The 25,802-nt window shown below is 41.3% G+C and overlaps 1 protein-coding gene across 3 annotated transcripts in view; it reads right to left on the bottom strand.

Moving 5' to 3' along the window:
* acad9 (acyl-CoA dehydrogenase family, member 9) overlaps window positions 1–25,802 on the bottom strand; it is a 79,490-nt gene that overhangs the window by 42,253 nt on the left and 11,435 nt on the right. For all 3 annotated transcript variants that reach the window (XM_069939819.1, XM_069939820.1, XM_069939818.1), the window contains 8 exons: window positions 23,301–23,402; window positions 23,020–23,126; window positions 20,637–20,737; window positions 14,493–14,571; window positions 13,917–14,091; window positions 8,474–8,547; window positions 4,078–4,153; window positions 1,288–1,358 (listed from right to left, as the gene is read on the bottom strand). In XM_069939819.1, coding sequence (XP_069795920.1) covers window positions 1,288–1,358; window positions 4,078–4,153; window positions 8,474–8,547; window positions 13,917–14,091; window positions 14,493–14,571; window positions 20,637–20,737; window positions 23,020–23,126; window positions 23,301–23,402 — 785 coding nt within the window. The remainder of the gene's footprint in view (window positions 1–1,287; window positions 1,359–4,077; window positions 4,154–8,473; window positions 8,548–13,916; window positions 14,092–14,492; window positions 14,572–20,636; window positions 20,738–23,019; window positions 23,127–23,300; window positions 23,403–25,802) is intronic.

The following is a 25,802-nucleotide window of genomic DNA, read 5'->3' as shown; positions in this document are numbered from 1 at the left end:
ACGTTAAGCTGATCTATATATTACTACCAAAAAATGTACCGAGTGCTAAACCCTTCCTACTTTGTAACCCTCTATTTTTCTTTCATCCTTGTGCCTAAGTGACTCTTGAATGCCCCTATTGTTTTAGACTCCACCACCACCCATGGCAGGGCATTCCAGGCACCCCTGATGTCTCCCCTAAATTTTCCTCCCTTCACATTGTAGATGTCCTCTGGTGTTTGCTATTCCTACCCTGTCCATCTTATTTATGCCTCTCAGAATCTTGTAGACCTCTATTAAGTCACCTCTCATCATTCTTTGCTCCAAAGAGAAAAGTCTTAGCTCTGCTAACCTTGCCTCATAACATTTATTTTCCAATCCGGGCAACACCCTGGTAAATCTTCTCTGCACCCTCTCCATAGCTTGCACATCCATCATATAATGTGACCAGAATTGAAGACAATACTCTTAAATGTTGTCTCACCAGAGTGTGGACATAAAACAATTTCTATATATGCAAATTATTTCACCTTCCCTCTCCCTAAGCCTATGAAGAATGGAGGAGTAGGATATAGGCATCAGCCTATGAAGAATGGAGGAGTAGGATTTTGGCATCAGCCTATGTGATACACCTTCTAATGAGGAACACAGTGAACTTGCTGGAAGGTTTTTCCTGATACGCTGAAATTGTCTAGTGGGTCTTCAGCAAGAAAAACATTTTGTTTGTTAATATTTTTATTTATGAAATTCACTTGCTTCTAGAGATATCTGAATTTTTTTTAGTACATGCTGTAATTTGCACAGGTTACGTAACACCCTGAAACAAGAAGAAAATAAATGAATAAACGATTCTATAAATGATTTCCAAATGCAATAAAATGTTATCAATAGTTTTAGCAATGACTATTATATTTGCCTCAGAACAAATTGAAAATATAGTTCCCACAGAGATGTATTGTAATCTGGCATTCCCTTTCTCGATTTTCTTCTGAACGGTTTCTACTTGGGAAAGGGGGACATGGAAAATGGCATTTTCAAACCAAAAAAAAGATGATCACTGCCCAAGTTAGCTTTCTTTTAATAACTGTCCAACATTTTTAACTACATTTCTGGGAATTTATCAATGAAAAACAGAAAAGTAGTTTCAAAGATTCAGAGACATTGCCATTAAGAATACCTTTTTGATATTAAAAAATGCAAGACAAATGCTAATATACCATTATATGTATAAATTACACTTTATTCTATCAATATTTTGGCTACAAGAAGCAATATTATTAAAAAAATATTAAAAACAAACAGACTCACCTGGATTAACCCAAACTCACTCAGCGTCCTGTCAAATTGTTTGCGGGTACAAGCATATGCTGCAGTCATTTCTACAAAACCAGCACAAAAAAATTCAAGCCTTGCAATTATACTGGGCTTTTAAGAACCAAAACCAAACAGGAGCAACAATAGGTCCTCTGGGTCCATCAACAGGTCACTTCGTTTGACAAGACTGAGGCTGATCCAATCTTGGCCACAAACACACTTTGCTACTTCTACCCAAATCCCTCAATTCTTCAAATGTCTTATCAACCTTACAGCTATTCTCAAAAGGGACCCTATGACCCTGGGGGCCACAGCACATTTAAGTAAAAGCCTTGCTTTCTTCATGTAACATAATTTTTTTTTTAAGTGGTCGGTAGAAGTACAGAAGAAACCAAAACTTGTCTACTTCACAGGGATGAGCAGTGATTAAACTTTGAGCAGAGTTGTGGGGGTTCATAGATGAAAAACATTGAGAATGGCTAATCTAGAACAGAATATATTCAATGATTCCACTTCCATAGTTTTCTAGAGAGAAAATTCCCAAGATTTGTGGCCCTTAGAATATACATGGCTCCTCTTCTACATTTGAAATCGGACTCCTATTCTGAAATGACACCCTTTAGCTCTGGATTTCAGCACTTGGAAAACATCCTCTCAGCATCTACCAGGTATATTTGGAAAATCATGATCTATCAGCATAGGTAATTGTGTTTATTTTCCCCCTCTCAGAGGAACTGAAAACCAGAGTGGGTACGGAGAAATTAGTCGATTGTATTTGAACTCTTAGAGAGTTTGAGTCACAAGGTATCTTTTCAGTATGGATTAAGCAATGACCAACAAGCAGGAAGCAAGCAGGGATAATGACAGATGATAAAACAAAAGAAATAGGAATGGGAACAGGAGTGGTTCATTCAGCTTCTCAATCGTGCTCCATGATGCATTGGATTATGGGTGATCCGAGCTTCCTGCTTTTCCTCATTACCCTTGATCCCCTGACATATCTGAAATTGATCTTCTTTGGAAGGATACACTAAAAGACTTTTAAACATCTCTTCACAATCTGCGTGGGAATGTGAAGGGAAATGATCTTTACTGATTTGCATGTCACCTACCAACTTCCTCCATCACTGGCACATCATGGTAGCTTTGGTGCAGCACATCAGTTTGCTGTGGCTAATTCTATAGCATTTCCCAAATCAGTGACCATCTTCTTCTCATGGTCATTCAAAGAGTATTAAATGTTGCCCTTGCCAGTATCTTCAGAGACTGGAAACAGACTGGGAGATCACTTTGCTGAGCATGTTCGCTCTGTCCTCATCAGTGACGTGGATCTCCCAATGGCTATCCATTTCAACACTATGCCCCACTCCCATACTGACATATCTGTCCATGGCCTCGTGCTGTCAAACCAAGATCACCCATAAAATGGTGAGCAACACCTAATATTCCATCTGGGCACTCTCCAACTGAATGGCATTAACATCGACTTCTCAGTTTTTGCTCGCCTACTCCCCATTCTCACTCCCTTTCCTCTCCCTTCTTTCCTCCGGTTCTCCATCCCCTTCCTTCTCCATTCACAGAACCACTCCCCCTCCGCGTATGCTGGTGTGCCCTACCTCCCTCCCTTATCCACCTATTACTTCCTGCCCATAGGACTGTTCTCCTCAATCTGCTCCTCCTCCCCCCACCATTCTGTTCAGGAGCCTACCCACATTTTTTTCATACCTTGATGAAGGTCTCAAGCCTGAAACATTAGTTTTGTATCTTCATCTTTGCTACAGAAAGTATGTTTTGACCTGCTGATTTTCTCTCGCATCGTATTTTTACTTCAATCATGGTTGTTTGCAGACTTAACCTTTTCCAAATAAAAAAAACAGGCACCAGCAGGCTGAAAGACACTGTCTTCGGTGCTGCCCTGAGGCTGCTGAATGAAGCCTACAACAGTGGTAACATGCTGCCCTTGCTTTGTGCTAATTGATCTTCCTTTTCATTACAACCCCACGCTCTGTAATTGTGCACTTTACCCCGCTGTTTCAATGTTAGAAATAACCTGGTCATCTGCTTGAAGATGTACTCGGTATTTTCTGATAAATATACTTAAACAATGATAGGGCCTTTGGGTGTGTGGATGAGCAGAGGGATCTTGAGACTTGAAAGTAACAGCAAAGGTTGATAAAGTAGTGAAGAATATTTCCTTGCCTTCATCAGCTGTGTGGTATAGAATATTAAAGTTATTAAACAGTTTCGGTCACACCTGAAGTATTGTATGCAGTTTGGGTCACAACACTCTAGGAAATACACGATTGTGCTGGAGAGGGTGCAGAAAAGATTCACTGGGGTGGTGACTGGATTGGAACATTTCAGTTATACGAAGAGATCGATAGGCTGTATTTTTTTTGCTGGAACAGACGAAGCTGAGGGGTAATCTAATACAGATCTCTCTCTCTCTATTAGATTATTCCTCAGTTCACCACTGGTTTATTTGCTGACACAAAAGATAACACACAATAGCCAAATAATCTACCAGCATATCTTTAGAATGCGGAGGTCTCAAAGACCACATGCAAGCTGCACACGAACTGCACCCAAGGATAGCCATTGGGAGATCCACATCACTGATGAGGCCAGAGCGAACGTGCTCAGCAAAGCGATCTCCCAAGGTTCAAACCTTGTTTGCTTCAGAAGTGAAACGATAGTCCTTGGTTTATTTCTTGTATTGCATAATGGTTTCAGTTGGTATCATTAATGGGCAGGTGATTAGTTTAATGTTTTTAATCATCTCACCTATAAGCTTTTTGATCATTCCAGCAGATGCACTACCCATGCTAAATCGTCCACTATTCAAGATCTTCATGGCCACCTAAAAGTAAAGAAGAAATCATTTCATTCCCATCAGAATTTCTATTGGTTAAAGCACACTGCTGCTGTATTTACTTTCAACAATGAGTCGTCTAGCATGCAAAATTCACCATGATTTTTATTAGCTTTGTTACATTTACATTAAAAACAAGAGATCACAGGTTTCCTTTTGCCATTTCACCACCCCTTTAAATAAATTCATTATATTACGCTACATCCAAGTTATATTGTTCAATATATCTCCTCCCAGAATGATGAATGCTTGACTTACAGACACTGTACACACAAACCAGCTTCTGGGAGACCAGTGGGATGGGCTGGAGTGGGCTTGCCAGCTACTGTAGGCCCACAGACATCTTCTGCCAGGTGTACCTTCTCTCCCCACTCCCCCTACCCCACCCCTCAAACCACATCAATGGGTGCTGGGTTAAGGTGAGCAGTGCCGGGAGCATTGATCGGACTCAAGTTGCTTGCTCACAGAGTCAGTGGACTTTGGCTGGTTGGCAGACTGGCGCTCGTTCTTCCCACATATGCTCACTCTCCCACCACAGCTATTTCTGTGGCCCTCTCCCACACACTGTCCTTGTTTATTGCCGACTGATGGAATGGAATTCTGTTGTAATTGGAGGACTTCTTGTAGTTCACAACATCACCACATATTAAATCACATGCTGCAATATGACGAGGCAACCACATGCCTGGAGTATTGTTTTAACCAGCAAAATCAGAGGGATTAATTTATCAGGAATGATGAGAACCATGAAGAACTTCTGTTACACTGAGAATTTAGAGAAGCAGAGACTGATCTCAGAACAGGGAGATAAAGGAAGATTAAATAAAATGACGAGGATCTCTGTTGAACAGAACTGTTTTTACTTGCAAGAAAATCAGACAGCTGAAAGTGGAGATGCTACAATATGGAGCAAAGGATAAACTGCTGGAAAAACACAGTGGATTAACAGTGGAGCTCTTCCATCTTTAAAATAATCGATAAAAGAATAAAAATGGTTAGACTTTTTTTATACAATGAATGATGATCTGAAATGCACTGACTAAATGGATGGTGCAAGCATTTTCAATGATATTACAAAGGACATTGAATATAAATATTAAACAAAGAAGTTACAGTACTGATGGGAAAAGGCAAGTGGGACTAATTAGTGGGAAAGATCGCTTTCAAAAAAATTGAGACAATAATGAATTAAATAGCCTCCATGAACTGGAGTCAATGTTCAGATAATGAAGCAATCCACAACCAAATACAATGAGACCTAGCCAATTCTAGGCTTGGGCTGATAGGTGGCAAACAACAGTCGCATCACACATGAAGCAGGCAATGAGAATATCCAACAGAGAAATTCCAGGCATCACATCCTAGCTTGGACCATTTATACAATGTAGCTACAAGAGCAAGTCAAAGACTAGGAATGCTTCAGTGAATAACTCGCCTGTTAATTCCCCAAAGCCTTGCCATCAGTTACACAGCATCAGAAGTGCTAAAGTGCCCTCCCCACTTGTCTGGATGACTACAGTTTCAATATTGCTCAAGAAGATGACATTGTACAGGATGCAGCAGCCGGCTTGATTGGCACCTCTCCACAACCAATCACTCACTCCATCACCAAACCACAGCAGTTTAGGTTTCATTAAGATTCAACATTGCTTTACTATCATGTAATAGTATATCTGATGCAAGGATCGACAAAGAGATAGACAACAGACTCGCCAAGGCAAATAGCACCTTTGGAAGACTACGCAAGAGTCTGGAAAAACAACCACCTGAAGAAACACACAAAGATCAACATGTACAGAGCCATTGTCATACCCACGCTCCTGTTCGGCTCTGAATCATGGGTCCTCTACCGGCATCACCTACGGCTCCTAGAACGCTTTCATCAGCGCTGTCTCCGCTCCATCCTCAACATTCATTGGAATGACTTCATAACCAACATCGAAGTACTCGAGCTGGCAGAGTCCGCAAGCATCGAATCCACGCTGCTGAAGACCCAACTGCGTTGGGTGAGTCACGTCTCCAGAATGGAGGACCATCGCCTTCCCAAGATCGTGTTCTATGGCGAGCTCTCCACTGGCCACTGAGACAGAGGTGCACCAAAGAAGAGGTACAAGGACTGCTTAAAGAAATTTCTTGGTGCCTGCCACATTGACCACTGCCAGTGGGCTGATCTCGCCTCCAACCGTGCATCTTGGCGCCTCACAGTTCGGCAGGCAGCAACCTCCTTTGAAGAAGACTGCAGAGCCCACCTCACTGACATAAGACAAAAGAGGAAAAACCCAACACCCAACCCCAACCCACCAATTTTCCATTGCAACCGCTGCAACCGTGCCTGCCTGTCCCGCATCGGACTTGTCAGTCACCAACGAGCCTGCAGCAGACGTGGACATACCCCTCCATAAATCTTTGTCTGCGAAGCCAAGCCAAAGAGAAAAGACGATATTACACAAAATTGCCTTCTGGCTGTCGTAAGGCAAAGCCGTAATTAGTATTGCTCTGACACCTTACAGTTCAAGATTCTTTTTTATTGTCATATAATAAAACAGAAAATATGGTATTACATGAAATTTCCTTTTGTCAGCAGAAATTGCCCAGCACCACCTACAATCAGAGAAAGAAGCAAATGAGAGTCCCCTCCCAGAGTAATTGAATACCCATGGATTTGCCTCCTGCGCTCCTTCAGCCTCCGCAGCCACACAGACTTCAGTCCACCCATCAGCAAATCAAGCTCCATTTGCAAACCTCTGACATGGTCAGGAAGCCTCACTTCCTGGTTCTGATACCCCTTCAGCCAGTCTCCAGCAGTTCACAGTCTGGTGCGAGTCCCTTCACCACAGTCTCACCATAGTCACCCCATAGTCACCAGCAGCCTGCACCTTATTAGGTTCCTCACCTCAAGTCACCAACAGCCTGCTGCCTGTGTGTTCTTCAGCCTCATAGCCCCTTGCTGGTCTACTGTTGTGGTCACCGTCCCATGGGTTGTCTCCTCTGATTCTCCCTCTCAAACGGGGAGTGGTCTCCCTGATTTTCTGGTGCTCTGCACCAGTCCTGAGTCTGCAACCACTCGTGGCCGCTGCCACATATGGGCACTGCCATCTTGAGCCCGGTCAGAGGATTTTAAAATAAATCACTGTTGGCTCCTTTCATGGGCTATTTAAAGCTTGTACGGAGCCAACAGCAGTTGGACTGGGCAGCTAGACCCCAGCGGGGGGTGGGGGAGTGCTGTGTCCGCTCCCCGTGGATCAGCACCAGAGTCCTTTCACAGTCATTTGCCTCCAGCGCTCCCACAGACCATGCGACCCCTCACGGCCGCTGCCAAGCTCAGGCGCCGCCATCTTGGGCACAGCCCCATAGTCGTCAGCTCCTTTAACAGGCTATTTAACACCTGTACGGAGCCACCCACATAAGAACTGGGTGTCTGCACCCTTCAGAGCAAGGCCATGTCTGTGTTCTCCGCTTGCTGTTACAGCAGCTCTGGCAGCGGTGCCATTTTTTATCCACTGGATGCATTGTGGCAGCTCACCAAGGCTCCTTGGGCAGCACCTTGACTTCTACCAGCTGAGACAAAGGCAGAAAAGGCATGGCAACATCACTACCTGCAGGTTGCCCTCCAAGTCTTGGAAACAATTGCAGTTCCTTCACCGTCACTGGGTTAAAATCCTGGAGCTCTCTAACAGTACTACTCATATCTCAAAGACTGTGGAGGTTCAAGAAGGCAGCTCACTACCACCATCTCAGGTGTACTTAGGTATGGGCAATTAAATGCTGGCTCAGACTGCAAAGCCCATATCCCTTAAATGAATAAACAGCTACGACAGTTTGACAAGCATGGAGCTTTCTCCCCAGTCCTGCTGGTGTCCACACCATGCACTGGAGGCATGGTAGGTTAATAATTTTGTTTAGGATTACTTAAGAAAATTTTATTTCTGTGGATCACAAAATAATTCTGATAGAAGTTATTATACTTAGCTCTATTACAGAAAGAAGGATGCTATAAGGATGATTTAGAGCACAGCACTTCAAATTTCCGTCTCATCATTTTACTTTAGAAACAGAGATAAAGTGAATAAAAATTGAAGGTTATGACAAAATAGAACGGGACAAAAGCAGACAAAGTTTTTTTAAAAATTTAAATGTTCAGCTCTTTTGGGCAATGCCAAACAAGATGAACATTGCCAAACAAGATGAACATTGCCAAAACAACCATTTTCCCGTGTAGCATTAAATAATGGCTACACGCAGTGACAAAATATCAATGTGCTTAATTTTAAATTATTATTTTAAATGACAAAAATAAACTTTATTTACCTTGAACCCACCACCTACTTCTCCCAGGACATTTTCAACTGGAACTTTGGTATTTTCAAAATGAACTTCACATGCTGAAAGTATAAACCTTGCAGTTAGCTTTCTGTAGTGTACAGAGGATTAGAGGGCTGGAAGAAATTATAGAGATAGGTAGAGACAGGGTCATGGAGGAATCAAGGTTAATAGACAGACAACATTAAGTCAGTAAGCACAAGGATGAATCATGCCCCTAAATTTTATATCTTTCCATTTGGTCCTCCCTTAGCTTCTCCTCCCTTAGCTTCTTCATTCCAAGGAATACAAGTGAGATGAGCAGTACTGGTGAACGGATAGAAATGTAGTTGAAAAAGCTATCTGGGAAAACTGAGATGCTATTTATTCCTTTGCATCATCTTCGTCAGCCTGAAGAAAACTGAGGTCCTCCATCAGCCAGCTCCCCACCATGACTACCAGCCCCCCCACATCTCCATCGGGCACACAAAACTCAAAACGGTCAACCAGTTTACCTATCTTGGCTGCACCATTTCATCAGATGCAAGGATCGAGAATGAGATAGACAACAGACTCGCCAAGGCAAATAGCGCCTTTGGAAGACTACACAAAAGAGTCTGGAAAAACAACCAACTGAAAAACCTCACAAAGATAAGCGTATACAGAGCCGTTGTCATACCCACACTCCTGTTCGGCTCCGAATCATGGGTCCTCTACCGGCACCACCTACGGCTCCTAGAACGCTTCCACCAGCGTTGTCTCCGCTCCATCCTCAACATCCATTGGAGCGCTCACACCCCTAACGTCGAGGTACTCGAGATGGCAGAGGTCGACAGCATCGAGTCCACGCTGCTGAAGATCCAGCTGCGCTGGATGGGTCACGTCTCCAGAATGGAGGACCATCGCCTTCCCAAGATCGTGTTATATGGCGAGCTCTCCACTGGCCACCGTGACAGAGGTGCACCAAAGAAATGGTACAAGGACTGCCTAAAGAAATCTCTTGGTGCCTGCCACATTGACCACCGCCAGTGGGCTGATAACGCCTCAAACCGTGCATCTTGGCGCCTCACAGTTTGGCGGGCAGCAGCCTCCTTTGAAGAAGACCGCAGAGCCCACCTCACTGACAAAAGGCAAAGGAGGAAAAACCCAACACCCAACCCCAACCAACCAATTTTCCCTTGCAACCGCTGCAATCGTGTCTGCCTGTCCCGCATCGGACTGGTCAGCCACAAACGAGCCTGCAGCTGACGTGGACTTTTTACCCCCTCCATAAATCTTCGTCCGCGAAGCCAAGCCAAAGAAAAAAAAAATTAGTTTACAAGAGTTGGCTTTGGTTTAATTTCTTAGCTTTGAAATGGCAGATACATTAATTCCACTAACTATACTGGCACAGAAGATGTCTTGTAACTACATTATGGTAAGGACATTAGTTTCATTTTTGTTTTAAAAAGGAAAGGCCATTAATTTGCAAACAATAAAAAATAGGCTGAGACTGGAGGGAAGAGACATGGAAGAACCTATCTGCATATCGAAAAATGTGGGGAGAAATGGGGGAACGTGTACTGAAAAAGTATTGCTACAAGTTGCCTATTATGGAGCACATCTTAAAGGGCTTGTAATCACTAAAGAGAAAATTTGAATGCAAGCAAACAAAAGTGAAAAGGAACAGCAAAGGGAATATGGAAAAGCATTTCCAAATGTACACCATGTTTTACAAGATTCAAACATTCTACTGTGAAATGATAAACAAGCATTACTTTGATCATAATTGAATCAAATAAGAAAGCAACATTATTACTAATTCAAAATTAATCTTGGAGAAATGGAAATAGTCTATGTGCAGTACCAGTCACATTTAAAACATATTTTGAAAACAATTTTCTTTTCTGTCTTGTACTTAAAAGTCCAAATACTGAGAATATTTCCCTTCTTTTTGTCCCTCACTATTTCTTTCTCTGCTTCTAATTTATACTTATTTCTTGGCCATCTTCTTTCCATTTCTCAACCTTTCAATACATTGGACTCCTACTCAGATTCCAGATACCCAATTTCCTATTATCAATTCACATTTACATCAGTTTGATCTGCAGAAAAATCTACTTGTAGAAGGTAGATCCGATTATCAATAAACAAGATCAAGTTGTCTCGCAAATTATAGGCAATTTAGGAACAATGAACACTGTCAGCACGTAAATATGATGTATTCCAATATCTAAAGCAGGCTCTACTGAAGCCTGAAATATTGATTAATCTTAAACAGATGTTAAAATTAAACTATAAAATTTATGTTAGAGTAGCAATGTGTTTCACTTTTACTCAAATTATTTTACCTCAGAAACTGAAATGAACTGACTGGGTGTCAATGGAAATAATTCATTAATTGTTTGGTAGTTTGGAAAGAAACTGATGGTGTCCATCTGCTCTAATGCTAGACATTCCACACCATCACTAGACATCACATGGAATTCAATGGAGCATGTAGTCACACTGGGATTCCTGAATATTGTATTGCAGGTTCTACCCTCAGTCCCACATCAGAACCCATCGAAGAGCTTATTAATTTGATTAAGATCAGGACGACGAAAAATCTTATTTTAAAATGTTGATGTCATTGTTTTGAATCATCTCCTTTTGTCGGAAATTTATTGAAACCGAATTTGTGCCGTGCTATTTATATCCATTTCCATAATTGTTTTTTTTTTATTAATTTTTTTATTTTTCACACCATAAATCACATTAGCCATGATATACACTATTTCTTTTTCACACATATACAGTGACTTTTTCTCCCCCCCCCTTTCCTCCCAAACCACCCCCCCACCCCCCCCTCTCATCCATTTTAGGTATACAATCTAGGTTGCATTAAGCCAGTCAGACAATGTTGTCATTCAACAAAATTACACCAGAAATTCTACTGAGTCCATTCTTTTCTTTCCTTCTCCTTCCATCAACTTAGGTAATGTTTGCCCCCGGTAGGTTTTCGCTATTGTATTTAATGTAAGGCTCCTATACTTGTTCGAATATTTCAATATTATTTCTTAACCAATATGTTATTTTTTCTAATGGAATACATTTATTCATTTAAATTTGGTAGTTTCTTCCTTTTAATTTGGTTATGTATTCCATTAATATTTAAAGACATATAGTTCAGCGTAGCCCTTTTATATTTTGTTTATCTTCTCTTTCCGTTTTTCCATCATTACCTTTCCTCCTTTTCCATTTCTGTTTTCTTATTTTCAACTCTTTATAAGACAACATTCCTACAACATCCAACATTTTCCTTATTCTCCTATTTCTATCTTATTTATCCCCAATCTCCCCTTCACCTTCTGAGTTGTCCTTTATCCCTTGTCGGACAACCACATCTCCCCTCTCCATTTGGATTTGCGAATCCACTCGCAAGCGTCAACTGATTTTGCAGTGACCGCTATTTCCCCCCACCCCGCCTCCCCCAGAAAAGATTTCACTTTTCATATGTCACAAAGGTCACTCTTTTAATTCCCTCCTTATTCTCTCTATTCCATTACCTTCCCTTATTAATTCTTGTCTATACTATCTATATTTTCCTCTAGGTACAGATACATTCATGTATGCTCATTGTCTCTATTCACTCTTATACCTCTTTACCCGCATACATATCAATCGTGATCATTTTTACTCTCATTACCCGTCTTCATCCCTCAGTCTATTTTTGTCTTTACCCACATACATATCAATCGTGATCATTTTAACTCTCATTACTCGTCTTCCTCCCTCAGTCTATTTTTGTAATTGTTCTGCAATTTTCGTGCTTCTTCTGGATCCGAGAATAGTCTGTTTTGTTGTCCTGGAATAAATATTTTCAATACCGCTGGATGCTTTAGTATAAATTTATACCCTTTCTTCCATAAAATCGCCTTTGCTGTATTGAACTCTTTTCTCTTCTTTAGGAGTTCAAAACTTATATCTGGATAAATGAAGATTTTTTGCCCTTTATACTCCAGTGGTTTGTTGCCCTCTCTTACTTTTTCCATTGTCTTCTCCAGTACCTTTTCTCTTGTAGTATATCTTAGGAATTTTACTACAATAGATCTTGGTTTTTGTTGTGGTTGTGGTTTAGAGGCCAATACTCTATGTGCCCTTTCTATTTCCAATTCTTGCTGTAGTTCTGGACATCCTAGGGTCTTAGGGATCCACTCTTTTATAAACTCCCTCATATTCTTGCCTTCTTCATCTTCCTTAAGGCCCACTATCTTTATGTTATTTCTTCTGTTATGGTTTTCCATTGTATCTATTTTTTGAGCTAGTAGTTCTTGTGTCTCTTTAGTTTTTTTTATTAGATTTCTCCAATTTCTTTTTTAAGTCTTCTACCTCCATTTCTGCTGCTACTGCCCGCTCTTCCATCTTGTCCATTTTTTTTCCCATTTCTGTTAAGGTCATCTCCATTTTATTTATTTTCTCTTCTGTGTTGTTTATTCTTTTTCTTAAATCCTTAAATTCCTGTGTTTGCCATTCTTTAAATGACTCCATGTATCCTTTAATAAGAGCAAGTATATCCTTTACCTTGCCTTTCTTTTCTTCTTCTATTTCACCATACTCTTCCTCTTCTTCTTCCTCTGGGTTGACCCTCTGTTGTTTCTTTGTTGCCCTTTCCTCCTCTTCTTTCTTGTTTCTATTGTCTTCTGTGGTCTCTTCTTGCTGCAGGTGTTCTGCAGCTGTCGTTGCCGGCTGTGGAGATCGACTCCCCAGCTAGTCCCCCCTCCCGTCGGTGTGTTTTTTTCATTCGCATCGCGCATGCGCAAGGTATCGCGCATGCGCGGTTGCGCACTTTTACTTGGCTCTGCGAGCCATTTTTGTAGTCCATTATTTACCGACCTGAGGGAGCGGGTTTCTCTCTCCGCAGCGGGCCTCTTCGGACAGGTAAGGCCTTCACCTTTTTCCTCCTTTGTCTTCTCTTCCTCTCTTCTTACCGTTGCTTTCGCTTTTTCTTTTTTTGTCGCCATCTTCTTTCCACCTTTATACTCACTTTTCTGTAACTTTTATTTCTGTGCCTTTGTGTTTTCTCTTGTTTTTCCCGACTTTTCTGGAGAGGGCTGGAGTTCACCGTCCGGCCACTACTCCATCACGTGACTCCTCCCCATTTCCATAATTGTTGAGGTCATACAGGATGAGTTCTAAGGAAAAGGGTCAATTTTATCAGTTCTATGCATCTGGGTAAGTGCAGGTGGACCTGAATCCATCTTAATTCAGATGCCTGTGAGAACAGATTTGGATCGGTAACCAGGCGATCATTGTTAGAATTTACTAGTTACTATAAACGTTCAACCATATAAAAAAATTATCCTATTACCAAATGAACCAAAGTTAGCATTGCAAATTGCTCATCATTTCTAATGATTTTGCACGTTGATTTAAAAAAAAAATTATATCAAGAAAATCAAATTCTTTCAAGCTTGAATCATGAATGCCTTACTATTGGCTCCACGGATTCCCAGTTTGTCTTCTGGTTTCCCACTGGTAACACCACCAAATTTCCTCTCCACCAGAAAAGCTGTGATCTTGTCCTTTGTTGTACCATCCTTGTCCACCACCTCTGTTCGTGCAAATACTGTAAAAACATCTGCAATTCCACCATTTGATATCCAGATCTGAAGCAGAAACCATCATATAGACATCAGGAACAGATAAAGCATAGTGTTCATATAATGTTGAGATCAATCCCCCCGCCATGAATGATCTCTTGAAATTCTGAAGATTCCCCAGTATTTTCAAGTGCTATTGCCAACTAGGCTCAGTTTGCTATTAGTTTCTTAGTTTTATAGGAGAGACTTCTCCCTGTTCACTTACACAAAGCATTTTTATCATGTATATTCTTTTGCTAGACAGGGACATGCTAAAAGATAGCTTTCATTGGCACTTTTTTTATGAATACAGTAGAAAGCAGTAGGTTACCTGTCCTAATGCATTTTTTCCAAGGTAAATATTTTTGAAGCCAACAATAAATTATTGGGGGTAAAAAGAGGGATTGCCACGAGAGCACTATAATCACCTTTGATCCATTGAGTATGTAGTGCCGCCCATCTTCACTATGTGTTGCTCTGGTCAGGATTGACGCAGCATCACTCCCACTGAAAACATATTAATTAGTACATGCAATGGACGTTAAAAGTTGGACATCACTCAAGTCTATGCATTGTTACTCAAATTACTTTCAATCAGTGGGTGCATTTCTTTAAAATAAACTGGAAAGGAAGTTTATGTACAATATGAGTAGCCTTCTGGTACACTGTCTCCATTCCTGATACACTAGCACATTGGAAGTTCTATCCCACAGATACTTATTGTGCCTCCATTGTTGAAGCATATGGATATGATGAAGGTGGTGACTGGTAGCTCGAGCCAACCCTGCCCTTCATCAAAATCATGACAGATCTTCTACCTTAGTACCATTTTCCTACAGTATGCCTTGATTTCTTTTACATCAAGAAATCCATCAGTCACCATTATGATTGAACTCAATGACTGAACAGCTGGACAGAGCTCGCTGGGTGTAGAACATTTTCAAGGATTTGCCAGGCTCTACATGAAGAAATCTCTCATTTCAATCTTAAATAGGATATCCTTTATTTTGAGACTGTGACTCCTAGTTTTAGATTCCATTCAGGGGAACATTTTCTCTGCATCTATCTTATAACATTTTACCATGATGAGCTTGTAAGATTCCAGGTTAATACATCTTCTCTGAACCTTTAGCCTACATAACTGAAGGAGAATCTCAATACTTTTGTATTCAAAAACAGTTTCAAAAATCATCCAAATGTAAGAGTGTAAATGGATTGTTTCAGAAAATGGGAGATTAAAATGCAATACTGTATTGTACCAGATAAAAATGAAACATTTCAAATAAACAAGCTGAAGAATTTAAAAAAAACTATAAAGCACAAAAATGTGCACCTGGCCACTGTTGGGCATTTTACTGGAAGATTTAAGCTCTTTCATACAGAGCCTTTCGCGTCCTTGGGACTTCCTGAAATGCTTCACAGCCAATCACCTGTGAAATGTAAATACTGCTGTTTGTGGAGGAAAACATGGCCATCAATGTCCCTTTAATAATGAGATAACTGACTAATTTGTGTTGGTGGACCTTCCCAGCAATGGGTCTGTCCTCCTACGAAGTAGAATTCCTGCAATGGTGGTACAGTATGTTTCCGATTATCTGAAAACCACTTTTCTGAAATTCTCAGTTATCGGAAAAAAATTTTTTTGGCGGCGACAAGTGAAATTTTTTTTTTATCCACCATGATCGAATAGGACTCTGGCACGCTGTTAGCACCATTTTGAATCCAACAGAGCTCTCATGTACTCAAGTGTATTCAAGGTAAAAATTAACCTTTATTTCACGCTTAAAAACATTCCCTTGTTCTTTGTTGCCTTATGCTGGGATTGGAGGGGGACCTTGGGCTCTCGGCAGGTTCAGCAACAGTGGTGGGAAGGTGTCAGGGATCGGCACCAGCGGCAGGAGTGGGGACCTCGGGCTTCTAGCAGGTTCGGCCAATGGCGGTGGGGAGGTGTTTGGGATCGGAGCAGGGAACCTTGGGCTCCCGGGCAGGGTTGGCACAGGTGGTGGGGAGGTGTCAGGGATCGGCGGTGTCAGTAGGAGCGGGGACCTTGGGATCCTGGGCAGGTTCAGCGGTGGTGGTGGAGAGATGTCTTGGATTGAAGGAGGGAACCTCGGTGGGAGGGTGTCAGGGACTGGCAATGGCCGATACAAATATTCTATTGATGCTTCTGGGCTGCTTAAAGCCATTTCTCTGTTATCTGAAAAATGCAGTTAACCAATACACATCCGGTCCCTAGTGCTTTTGATAATTGGAAATATCATCTTAAAAATTAATCATGATAATAGCTTTAATACTGTGGTGAATTATAGGTATACTATAGTAGATCTGAACAAATATCCAGATATCATGTTCACGTGCCACTTTTGTTATCAATACAATTTAAATTCAAAATAAAACACTATATGTGAATGTGGTGTCAGATTATGATAACATCCTTTAGGGAAAGAAAACTCTGGTCTATGTACATCATCAGTCCCACATTAACATGGCAGCCTCTTAATTACTTTTGAAAGTAGCATTTTAAGCTACTCAACAGAAGCAACCCACACATAAAAATACTGAATAAACTGGGGTGAATCAAGGTGACAACATTCCAACTTTGAGCTTACTATTAATGTGCAATGATGGCCACACCAAAAAATGCTAAAGAAATAAATGAAACAATTAACTACAGAGAACGACCCAAACAAAACTCCTCTGTATCCAAATCTACCCCAATAATGAAAGGCATGAAAGTGGGATTTTATGAACATACGAAGACATCTTCTCTTTTCTTTCTCTTTGGCTTGGCTTCGCGGACGAAAATTTATGGAGGGGTAATGGAGGGGTAATGTCCACGTCAGCTGCAGGCTCGTTTGTGGCTGACAAGTCCGAAGCGGGACAGGCAGACACGGTTGCAGCGGTTGCAGGGGAAAATTGGTTGGTTGTGGTTGGGTGTTGGGTTTTTCCTCCTTTGCCTTTTGTCAGTGAGGTGGGCTCTGCGGTCTTCTTCAAAGGAGGTTGCTGTCCGCCGAACTGTGAGGCGCCAAGATGCACAGTTTGAGGCAATATCAGCCCACTGGCAGTAGTCAATGTGGCAGGCACCAAGAGATTTCTTTAGGTAGTCCTTGTACCTCTTCTTTGGTGCACCTCTGTAACGGTGGCCAGTGGAGAGTTCGCCATATAACACGATCTTGGGAAGGCGATGGTCCACCATTCTGAGACGTGACCTACCCAGCGCAGTTGGATCTTCAGCAGCGTGGATTTGATGCTGTCAGCCTCTGCCATCTCGAGTATTTCGACGTTAGGGATGAAGTTGCTCCAATGAATGTTGAGGATGGAGACATTCTTTGGCTTGGCTTCGCGGACGAAGATTTATGGAGAGACATAAATACTAGGCAAACACACCTAGTTTGCTGAGATCATTGCTGCAGGACAACAGAGTCATTCACATTCCATGCAGCAATATCAAAATAGATGAAGTCTACAGAGATCACTAAATTACGTGGGGAGGGGCTTCTTTTAAGTTAACCAACAAAAGAAGATTACAGTGTTATTTCAAAGGACAGCAAGTAAACGTGTCAATAAAACAACTATGTAAGTGGCAGAGTGAAGATAAACAAACAAAAGATAAAAGGAAATCATTTTTTTGGTGTTCTTCATTCAAGAGTAAAGAACCATGAGCAACAAACAAGCTATTTTATAATCTATCAGAAGTGACAAATCTGTATTGCATGGTGAAAGGGAAACAATGGAAATTGTACAAAGACAGACAACCCCTTTTTTTAATAGAAAATATACAAAATCTGAAAAGAACAATCCTGACTGAAAAATAACCAAGGTTAATTTCATCAAATCATGTCTCCTTGAAAATCCTTTGTTGAGATATTTAATTTGAACACATACACCGTTATTCTCATAGCGAACTCTTGTTTTTTTCTTGCTTGCACACACCTCAAAACAAGGTTAGTGCAGCACCTAGGAATTTGAAAGGCTCAAATAAGGCTCTCTCACAGAGCTAGGAATACTTGGTTAGTTTAGGTGCAGCTACAGATGATAAGAATAAAGACAATTGCCCAAGTCAGCCAGCATCTGTTAAGACAGAAACTATAATCAGAAATAGAACCATAGAACATTACAGCACAGAAAAACAGGCCATTCGACCCTTCTGATCTCTGCTGACCAATAAAACCCTCCAGACCTCTCCTAACCAATTTATTTTTAAAACGAGATTCAATCTGCATTCACTACATCAGATGGCGACTCATTCCACACTCTTACCACTCGCCGAGTGAAAAACTTTTTCCCTCAATACCTCTCTCCTTTCAGCCTAAAGCTATGACCTCGTATTAATCCCCAATCTAAGTGGAAACATCCTACTCATACCTACTCTGTCCATATCCCTCATAATCATAAACCACTATTGTCTCCCCTCATCCTTCTTCATTCCAAGAAGTATAGCCCTAACCTGTTTAAACTTTCCCAGTAACTCAGCTCCTGAAGACCTGGCAACATCTTAGTAAATCTTCTCTGCACTCTTTCAATCTTATTAATATCTTTCCTGCTGCTGGGCAACCAGAACTGCACACAATATTCGAAGTGTGGTCTTACCAATGACTCGAATAACTTCAACATCACATCCAACTTCTATACTCAATTTATAAAGGCTCAGATGCCAAATGCTTTCTTTACAACCCTATCCACATGTGACGCCACTTTCAGGGAATAATGTATATGTATTCCCAGATCTCTTTGCTCTTCCACTCTCAATGGCCTACCATTTACTGTGAACGTCTTACCCTGATTCGCTCTTCCAAAGTGCAGCACCTCATGCTTATCTGCATTAAATTCCATCACCCATTCACTGACCCCATTTCCCAGCTGGTCCAGATCCCTCTGCAAGCTTTGAAAATCTTCCTCACAGTCCACTATGCCCCCTATCCTTGTGTCATCAGCAAACCAGCTGATCCAATTCACCACGTTATCATCTAGGTCGTTTACATAGATAACAAACAATAATGGTCCCAACACAGATAGATGTGATAAGAGACTAGAACCAGCATCTGGCTTGTCAAATTCTATTAAACTCACAATGCACTTTCAAGAGATGAAATGATTTTTTAAATGCACATTTTCCTGTAATTTGACAACTCGCCTTACAAATGACCTGCTTCTGCTCCTATCTTCTATGTCTATGTCTACATTGACCACCGCCAGTGGGCTGATATCGCCTCAAACCATGCATCTTGGCGCCTCACAGTTCGGCGGGCAGCAACCTCCTTTGAAGAAGACCACAGAGCCCACCTCACTGACAAAAGACAAAGGATGAAAAACCCAACGCCCAACCCCAACCAACCAATTTCCCCCTGCAACCGCTGCAACCGTATCTGCCTGTCCCGCATCGGACTTGTCAGCCACAAACGAGCCTGCAGCTGACGTGGACATTTACCCCTCCATAAATTTTCGTCCGCAAACCCAAGCCAAAGAAGAATTTAGGCAATGAATGGCTGAAATGAGGTTACACCAGCTCCTAAGATGGTGTAAGCAAACAGCAACAATTAAAGTCTCACAGATTAAAAAGCAATGTAAATGATACATGCAGAGAGTCAAGTGTGCCATTAGTTTTCTCTGTTTTTAAAAGCATCATTGCTGATCATGATGGCCTTCTGTCACCTGTTCATTTTTCATTGCTATGATAAAAGAGGCATAATAAATCCAACTCATGAGGTTCTTATTCAAAACCAATCCTATCCAGACATTCATTTTGGCTTGTGGTAAATAAGAGATTTGTAAAAGTTTGTCTCAAGTCATGTTGAAAACAAGTCTAGATAATTAACAATCAATTAAGCAATTCTTTTTAAATAATGATTAAACAAAGACATTCTCTCTTTAGCTAAATACCCTGAAGGAAATGAAGACAAACCTCAGCCCTACGCGAGTGAGACTATGTTACGCATGCATATTTTTACTCACAGGTTCTCAAGAGCACAGTTCGTCTATCCACAAGAGAAAGTCACCAGATTTAACACTGTTTCAGCAATTCTTATTTTACACACACATTACTTCTGACTGGTATGAAAAGCCAAGCTAAAAATGTGTTTCAGAAATTGAGCTAACATTCCCAACTCTGCTTGACACCACCGCGTCCCCCCCCCACCCACCCAACTTGGAAAGAAATGAAATCCACTGTTTCACAAAGCTATCTGGAAACATGAAACAAAAGTAGTGACTATTAAATATTCCTCAATTTCCAAATATCAGTTAACAATATAAACAATTTATCGGAAAGTATAGCAGCTGTTGTAGCACTTCCAACTTTAATAGCTTTCTATAAGGTATTGTAATACATATATATTATGTAGTTATAATGATGCAGTGAAATAAAGTCTAAAAATATTACTGCTGATCCTACACATGGTACACATACATTTTAAATCCAAACACTAGTGGTCAGAGAGGAGAAAGTCATTTTGTTTAAAAAAAATCATCTTGATGTGATTGCCTCATTATTCACTGTATTTCAGAACAAACTTCTACCAAATTACTTAAGATTAAAAATTCTTACAACTTTAATAATTATCTGATTCAGTTACCTTCCAGGTTCTGTGAGACAAAAGGCTGCAATATGCTCTCCTGTAGCAAGTTTTGGCAGGTAGTTGGCTTTCTGTTCTTCATTACCAACAATCAAAATTCCCTAAACTCAAACAAATTAGCAAAGGTCAGTTTCTGCTGCACAGGTTGATAACTCACCAGCAATCATATTTAAATCTCTTGTATCTCTTAAATCTCTTGGAACATGGTATCACTCCATCAGACACTGTGACAGATGTAATCACTTTTATAAGTCAAGTCAAATTTATTGTCATCTGGTTGTACAAGTACAATCTGATGGAACAGCGTTCTACGATCCTTGGTGCAAAAACATGCAGACATACAACCAGATATAACATGCATACAGACAAATAATACATATGCAAGACAAGTATAATATCTATAAAATATTGTTTTATGCAACTGAAAGTCTGGGATGGTCAGTGTGAGTAGTTCCTTTGATCATTCAGAATTCTCACTGCCTGTGGGAAGAAACTGTTCCTCAGCCTGGTGGTGCAGGCTCTGATACTCCTGGATCTCTTCCCCGATGGGAGCAGCTGAAGGATACTATGTGCAGGGTGGAAAGGATCCTCAATGTTTTTACACGCCGTCTTCAGACAATGATCTCAGTAGAACACGTTGATTGTGGTTGGGGGTGGAGGAGGGAGACTCCAGTGATCCTCTCTGCCACTCTTATGGACCTGTGGATTGACCTTCAATCCATTTCTCTGCAGCAACCATACCACACCTAGATGCAGCGAACAGAGCTCTTAATAGCGCTCCTGTAGAAGGTTGACATAATGGTGGTCAGTAGCCTTGCCTGCTTCAGTCTTCTCAGGAAGTGCAATCACTGTTGCACCTTCCTGACAAGCGAGAAGACGTTGAGTGTCCATGATACGTCACTAGTTAAGTGAACTTCAAGAAACTTGGTGCTCTCCACTCTCTCTACCAAAGAGTGGTTGATGTATAGTGGAGGGTGGTCTTTCCTGGTCCTCCTGAAGTCCACAATTATCTCCATCATCTTGTCCACATTGAGAGTCAGGACCTTACTCTCATACTACTTCACAAGATTTCCAATTCTTCTCTGTCGTGCGACTCATCATTGTGGCCGATGAAGCCAACTACTGTTGTCATCTGCAAAATTGATGACACTGTTGGAGATGGATCTGGCCATACAGTCGTGGGTCAGTAGCGTGAACAGGACTGGGCTGAGTACTCAGCCCTGAGGTGAGCCAATACTCGGTGTGACAGTGCTTGATATTCTGCTACCGACCTTGACAGACTGAACTTTCCCTTAGGAAGTCCAGGATCCAGTTGCAGAGAGGGGTGTTGAGTCCCATCGAGGACAGCTTCTCCTCCGCCTCTGGGGAATTATTGTATAAAATTCTGAGCTGAAGTCAATGAACAAACAGTATGAGGCATCATTGTCAAGGTGGGCCAGGACAGAGTGAAGCGACAAGGCTATAGCATCGTCTGTTTCCTCTATAGGCAAATTGAAATGGATCCAGCATCCCTGGGAGGTGTGCTTCGAGGCATTCCATCACCAGATGCTCTAAGCATTTCATAAAGGTGAAAGACCATGCCACAGAGCGGTTGTCATTGAGGCCTGTTATTGTGGCCCTCTTGGGTATGTCTATGATGGCGGCTGTCTTGAATCTTATGGGAATGATGGATTGCTGCAGTGAGGCGTTGAAGATGTCCATGAAGACCTCCTTCAATTGGTCTATGCAGTCCTTCAGTACCCGATCAGGTATGCTATCTGGTCCCACTGCCGTGTGTGGGTTCACCTTGGATAGGGTTCTTCTCACCTTGGCCGCATCTATGCGGGGTGCCCGTTCATCAGGGGACCCTGAGCTTTCTTTGGCATTGTTCTATTCTTCTCATCAAGCCACGCATAGAAGGTGTTCAGTCTGTCAGGAAGGGAGGAGGTGTTGTCCTTAATTCGCATGGTTGACTTGTGATCCATAATAGTCTTGATCCCTTGCCACTTGCGCCTCGTGTTGCTGGTGTCACATCACAAGTATACTTACAAAACAGATCAATATCGAACAAGCAGACATTGAAACAAATTTCAGTCAGCAAATATTTGTTTCTAGACTTCATTTCCTTCTAGTCCAACCCCTGGTGTGCTTCTAATCCCATTCAGGCAGAAAAGGAGCTGAATTCACAAGAGTGAAAGCTGTAAGTAACATAAATTACAACTTTATACAGTAAATCAATTTATTAGTCTGCATAAATCCAAACCAATGTCCACAGTATCATAGCCATTAAAGTTTAGATTTTCTTTCAAAGGACATACTGATGAATCATCTTATTCTCAATTTTCTAATTCAAATCAATGCTTAAAATTTATTTAGCCAAAAGAATTAGCAATATCTTCAATACCTTCAGTCCAATTGCTTGATGAGCTGCCAGGGTAACAGCAATGGACCCATCCAAGGAAGTAATTTCACCAAGTCGTGCGTACATAGTGTTTGATAGGCCAAGACCACCTGCACAGAACATGCATCAACAAATTAGCAGTCAATGTATTTTTGTCAAAAGTCAAATACCTCTCGTGGTTAATGGATATAGAATTAAATATTAATGTATTTGAATTAGCTATTTGAATTTGACATACAGTGCTCGATATCAACAATACAATTCTTCAATATTTATCAACTCACCATACTCTTCAGGAATCTGTTGCCCAAAGAGGCCCAGCTGTTTGAGACCATTCATAGTTTCTGGTGGAATTTTTGCATCCAAATCAATATTCTTGGAATCAACTGTTGGAAAAGCCAATTTAGACATTCATCTGAATATGTTAACATGCATAACATACACATGGCTTCAATTCTTCAGTAAAGAAATTATAGGATAGGGGTTCCACTTGATCAATGCAACTTGATTGAATTTCATTGCCTAAGCCTGTGCAATTTTTTTTAAAGCGCAAACTTTTCAATGCAAGTTAAACTTATTGAATTTTATGCTCCAGTATCGGTGGTGCAGAATGTAAAGAACAATGTTTCTGTTCAACCCTCATGAATTGCAGATGTCTAATAAGACAAAGCTAGTTCCCAAAGCTAAATCAGACTGAAGATTTTGTGTGCAATGCAGGGACACTCTAATGCCATTGTAAATTCCACCCACACGAAAGCAAGTTAAGCTATGTCCCAACTGTAAGATTGCTAGGAATATTTGTTCTTTGTTTCTGACATAAAGAATGAAAAGTATTTATAATTTTTTTATTCTCAATTTTAAAATATTTAAACTAAGATGTATAAGTTAAAACAAATTAATTCAAAAGATGCAAATTACATGAAACTTACCTCCATCTCTCCCACCCTTTATTCTCTATTAAAAGCCCTTGAATCTCAGAGTAACACAGCACAGAAATAGGCTGTTCGTCCTAATGAGTCCATCCCAACCATTGTTGACCTATGCTCATCTCATACACCAGAATTTTGTCAGTAATCTGCCTTTGTTGCAGAGGCTTGTTAGATGTTGTGAGAGTTCCTGACTCTACCATCTTCTCAGACAATGCCTCAACTCACAACTGCCCTCTGGAAGATTTTTTCCTCAGATCCTATCTAAACCTCCCATTCCACACGTTAAACCCATGCCCAGTGGTCTTGGGGGCAGGGGATGGTTTTTTACCATCTTCCTCATCTATACCCCTCAGTTTTGCATAGCTATAACAGGTCCCTCCTCAATCTTCACGCTTTCAACCAAACCAAACCCAGTCTATCCACCATCTCTGCCTAACTAAGGTGTTCCATTCAGGTAAAATCCTTCCTGGTGCAGATTCTATAGTCTGTTTCCAAACTCATCTACGGAAAGCTGCTGGTCTAGATAACATTCCCGGCAGAGTGCTCAGGAGGCAACACGTCAAAGCACACAGTGGCCTCTCGAAGAACGTTAGTTTATTTCAATTTTTTTTTAGTAATATAGCATTAAATAGTGTGTATATATTTTTTACAAGTCACATGTAACATGGTTACTAGACACAATTATACCCCCAGAATTTAATCATATTCAGAAACTCATCTCTGGGAAGATCTGTGGGTCAAGCCACGTGACCACAGGCTGCTGTAGGGACTAGGCCTTAAGGTCTCAGGGATTGTGAAGATGAAAGCGGTGCGTGAGGTGGAGGAAGCGCGATAAGAGAACAAGGGTTCCTATCACGTTGAGAGCAAACCCCTGCTGCCCAGCTTTCCTGTCCGACTCCAGAGGTCTGTGCAGCACGACTACAGGGACTGCTGGGTTTTGGTCTTCACTGAAACATGGGTCAGTGCCAGGGTCCTGGACGCTGCCATTCCGCTGGATGGGGTCACTTTATTTCGGGCTGATAAAGATGCTGCTCTGTGTGGTAAAGTCCGTAGTTTACATCAACACAGAATGGTACAAGGCCCCAGGACCAGTCTCTGTTCAGCACTGGTGGAATTTGTGACTGTCAGATGAAGACCATTCGGAATTTACCACAGTCCCCATAGTTGGAGTGATCACCCTCCCACCCCCCAGCGCTAACACTAAGGAGGCTAGCTGTATGGGGCTATAAGCAAATTGCAGACTGCACACCCTGACAGGCCATTTATTATCGATGGGGATTTCAACCAGGTGAACCTCAAGTCAGGGCTACCTAAATTCAATCAGTATGTGGATTTTGCTGTGAGAGGGGCGAACTCATTGAACCTTGTGTTTACTAACATTTCCGACACTTATCAGGTGGAGCCCTGCCCCCACCTCAGACCACATTGCTGTAATGCTAACCCCAGCATACAGACTGCTTGTCAGATGCTCCAGACCAGTTCTAAAGCAGGTTAAAACCTGGCCACACAATCTATTTATTGACAGTATACAGTTAGAGTGAAAAATGTTAAATGGAAAAGAGCAAAACTTGAATACTGGCAGAAGAATCTTCATCTCTTGACATTGTAATATAGTAGGAACTGGGAAGGTTTTCCCTTTTTATCATATCTTTTTATATATGGTAGATAGGACTGCACCTTACAGCTGAATGTAGCTAATCACAATATTCCAACAGTATTAATTCTGTTGCGTTCATTTGCTTTCCTGGCTCTTTTTATTCCTCAACTCTTGGTGAATATTTCTCTGACCTTGTCAAAGTTTCAGCACAAAACAAATTATAATCTATTTTTTTTACAACATTCCAGCTGACTTGGATG

This window comes from Narcine bancroftii, chromosome 5, assembly GCF_036971445.1.
Source record: "Narcine bancroftii isolate sNarBan1 chromosome 5, sNarBan1.hap1, whole genome shotgun sequence".
In the NCBI taxonomy this organism is placed as follows: Eukaryota; Metazoa; Chordata; class Chondrichthyes; order Torpediniformes; family Narcinidae; genus Narcine; species Narcine bancroftii.
Note: the sequence above shows the minus strand (reverse complement) of the source record. Positions and strands in the feature narration are given on the sequence as shown.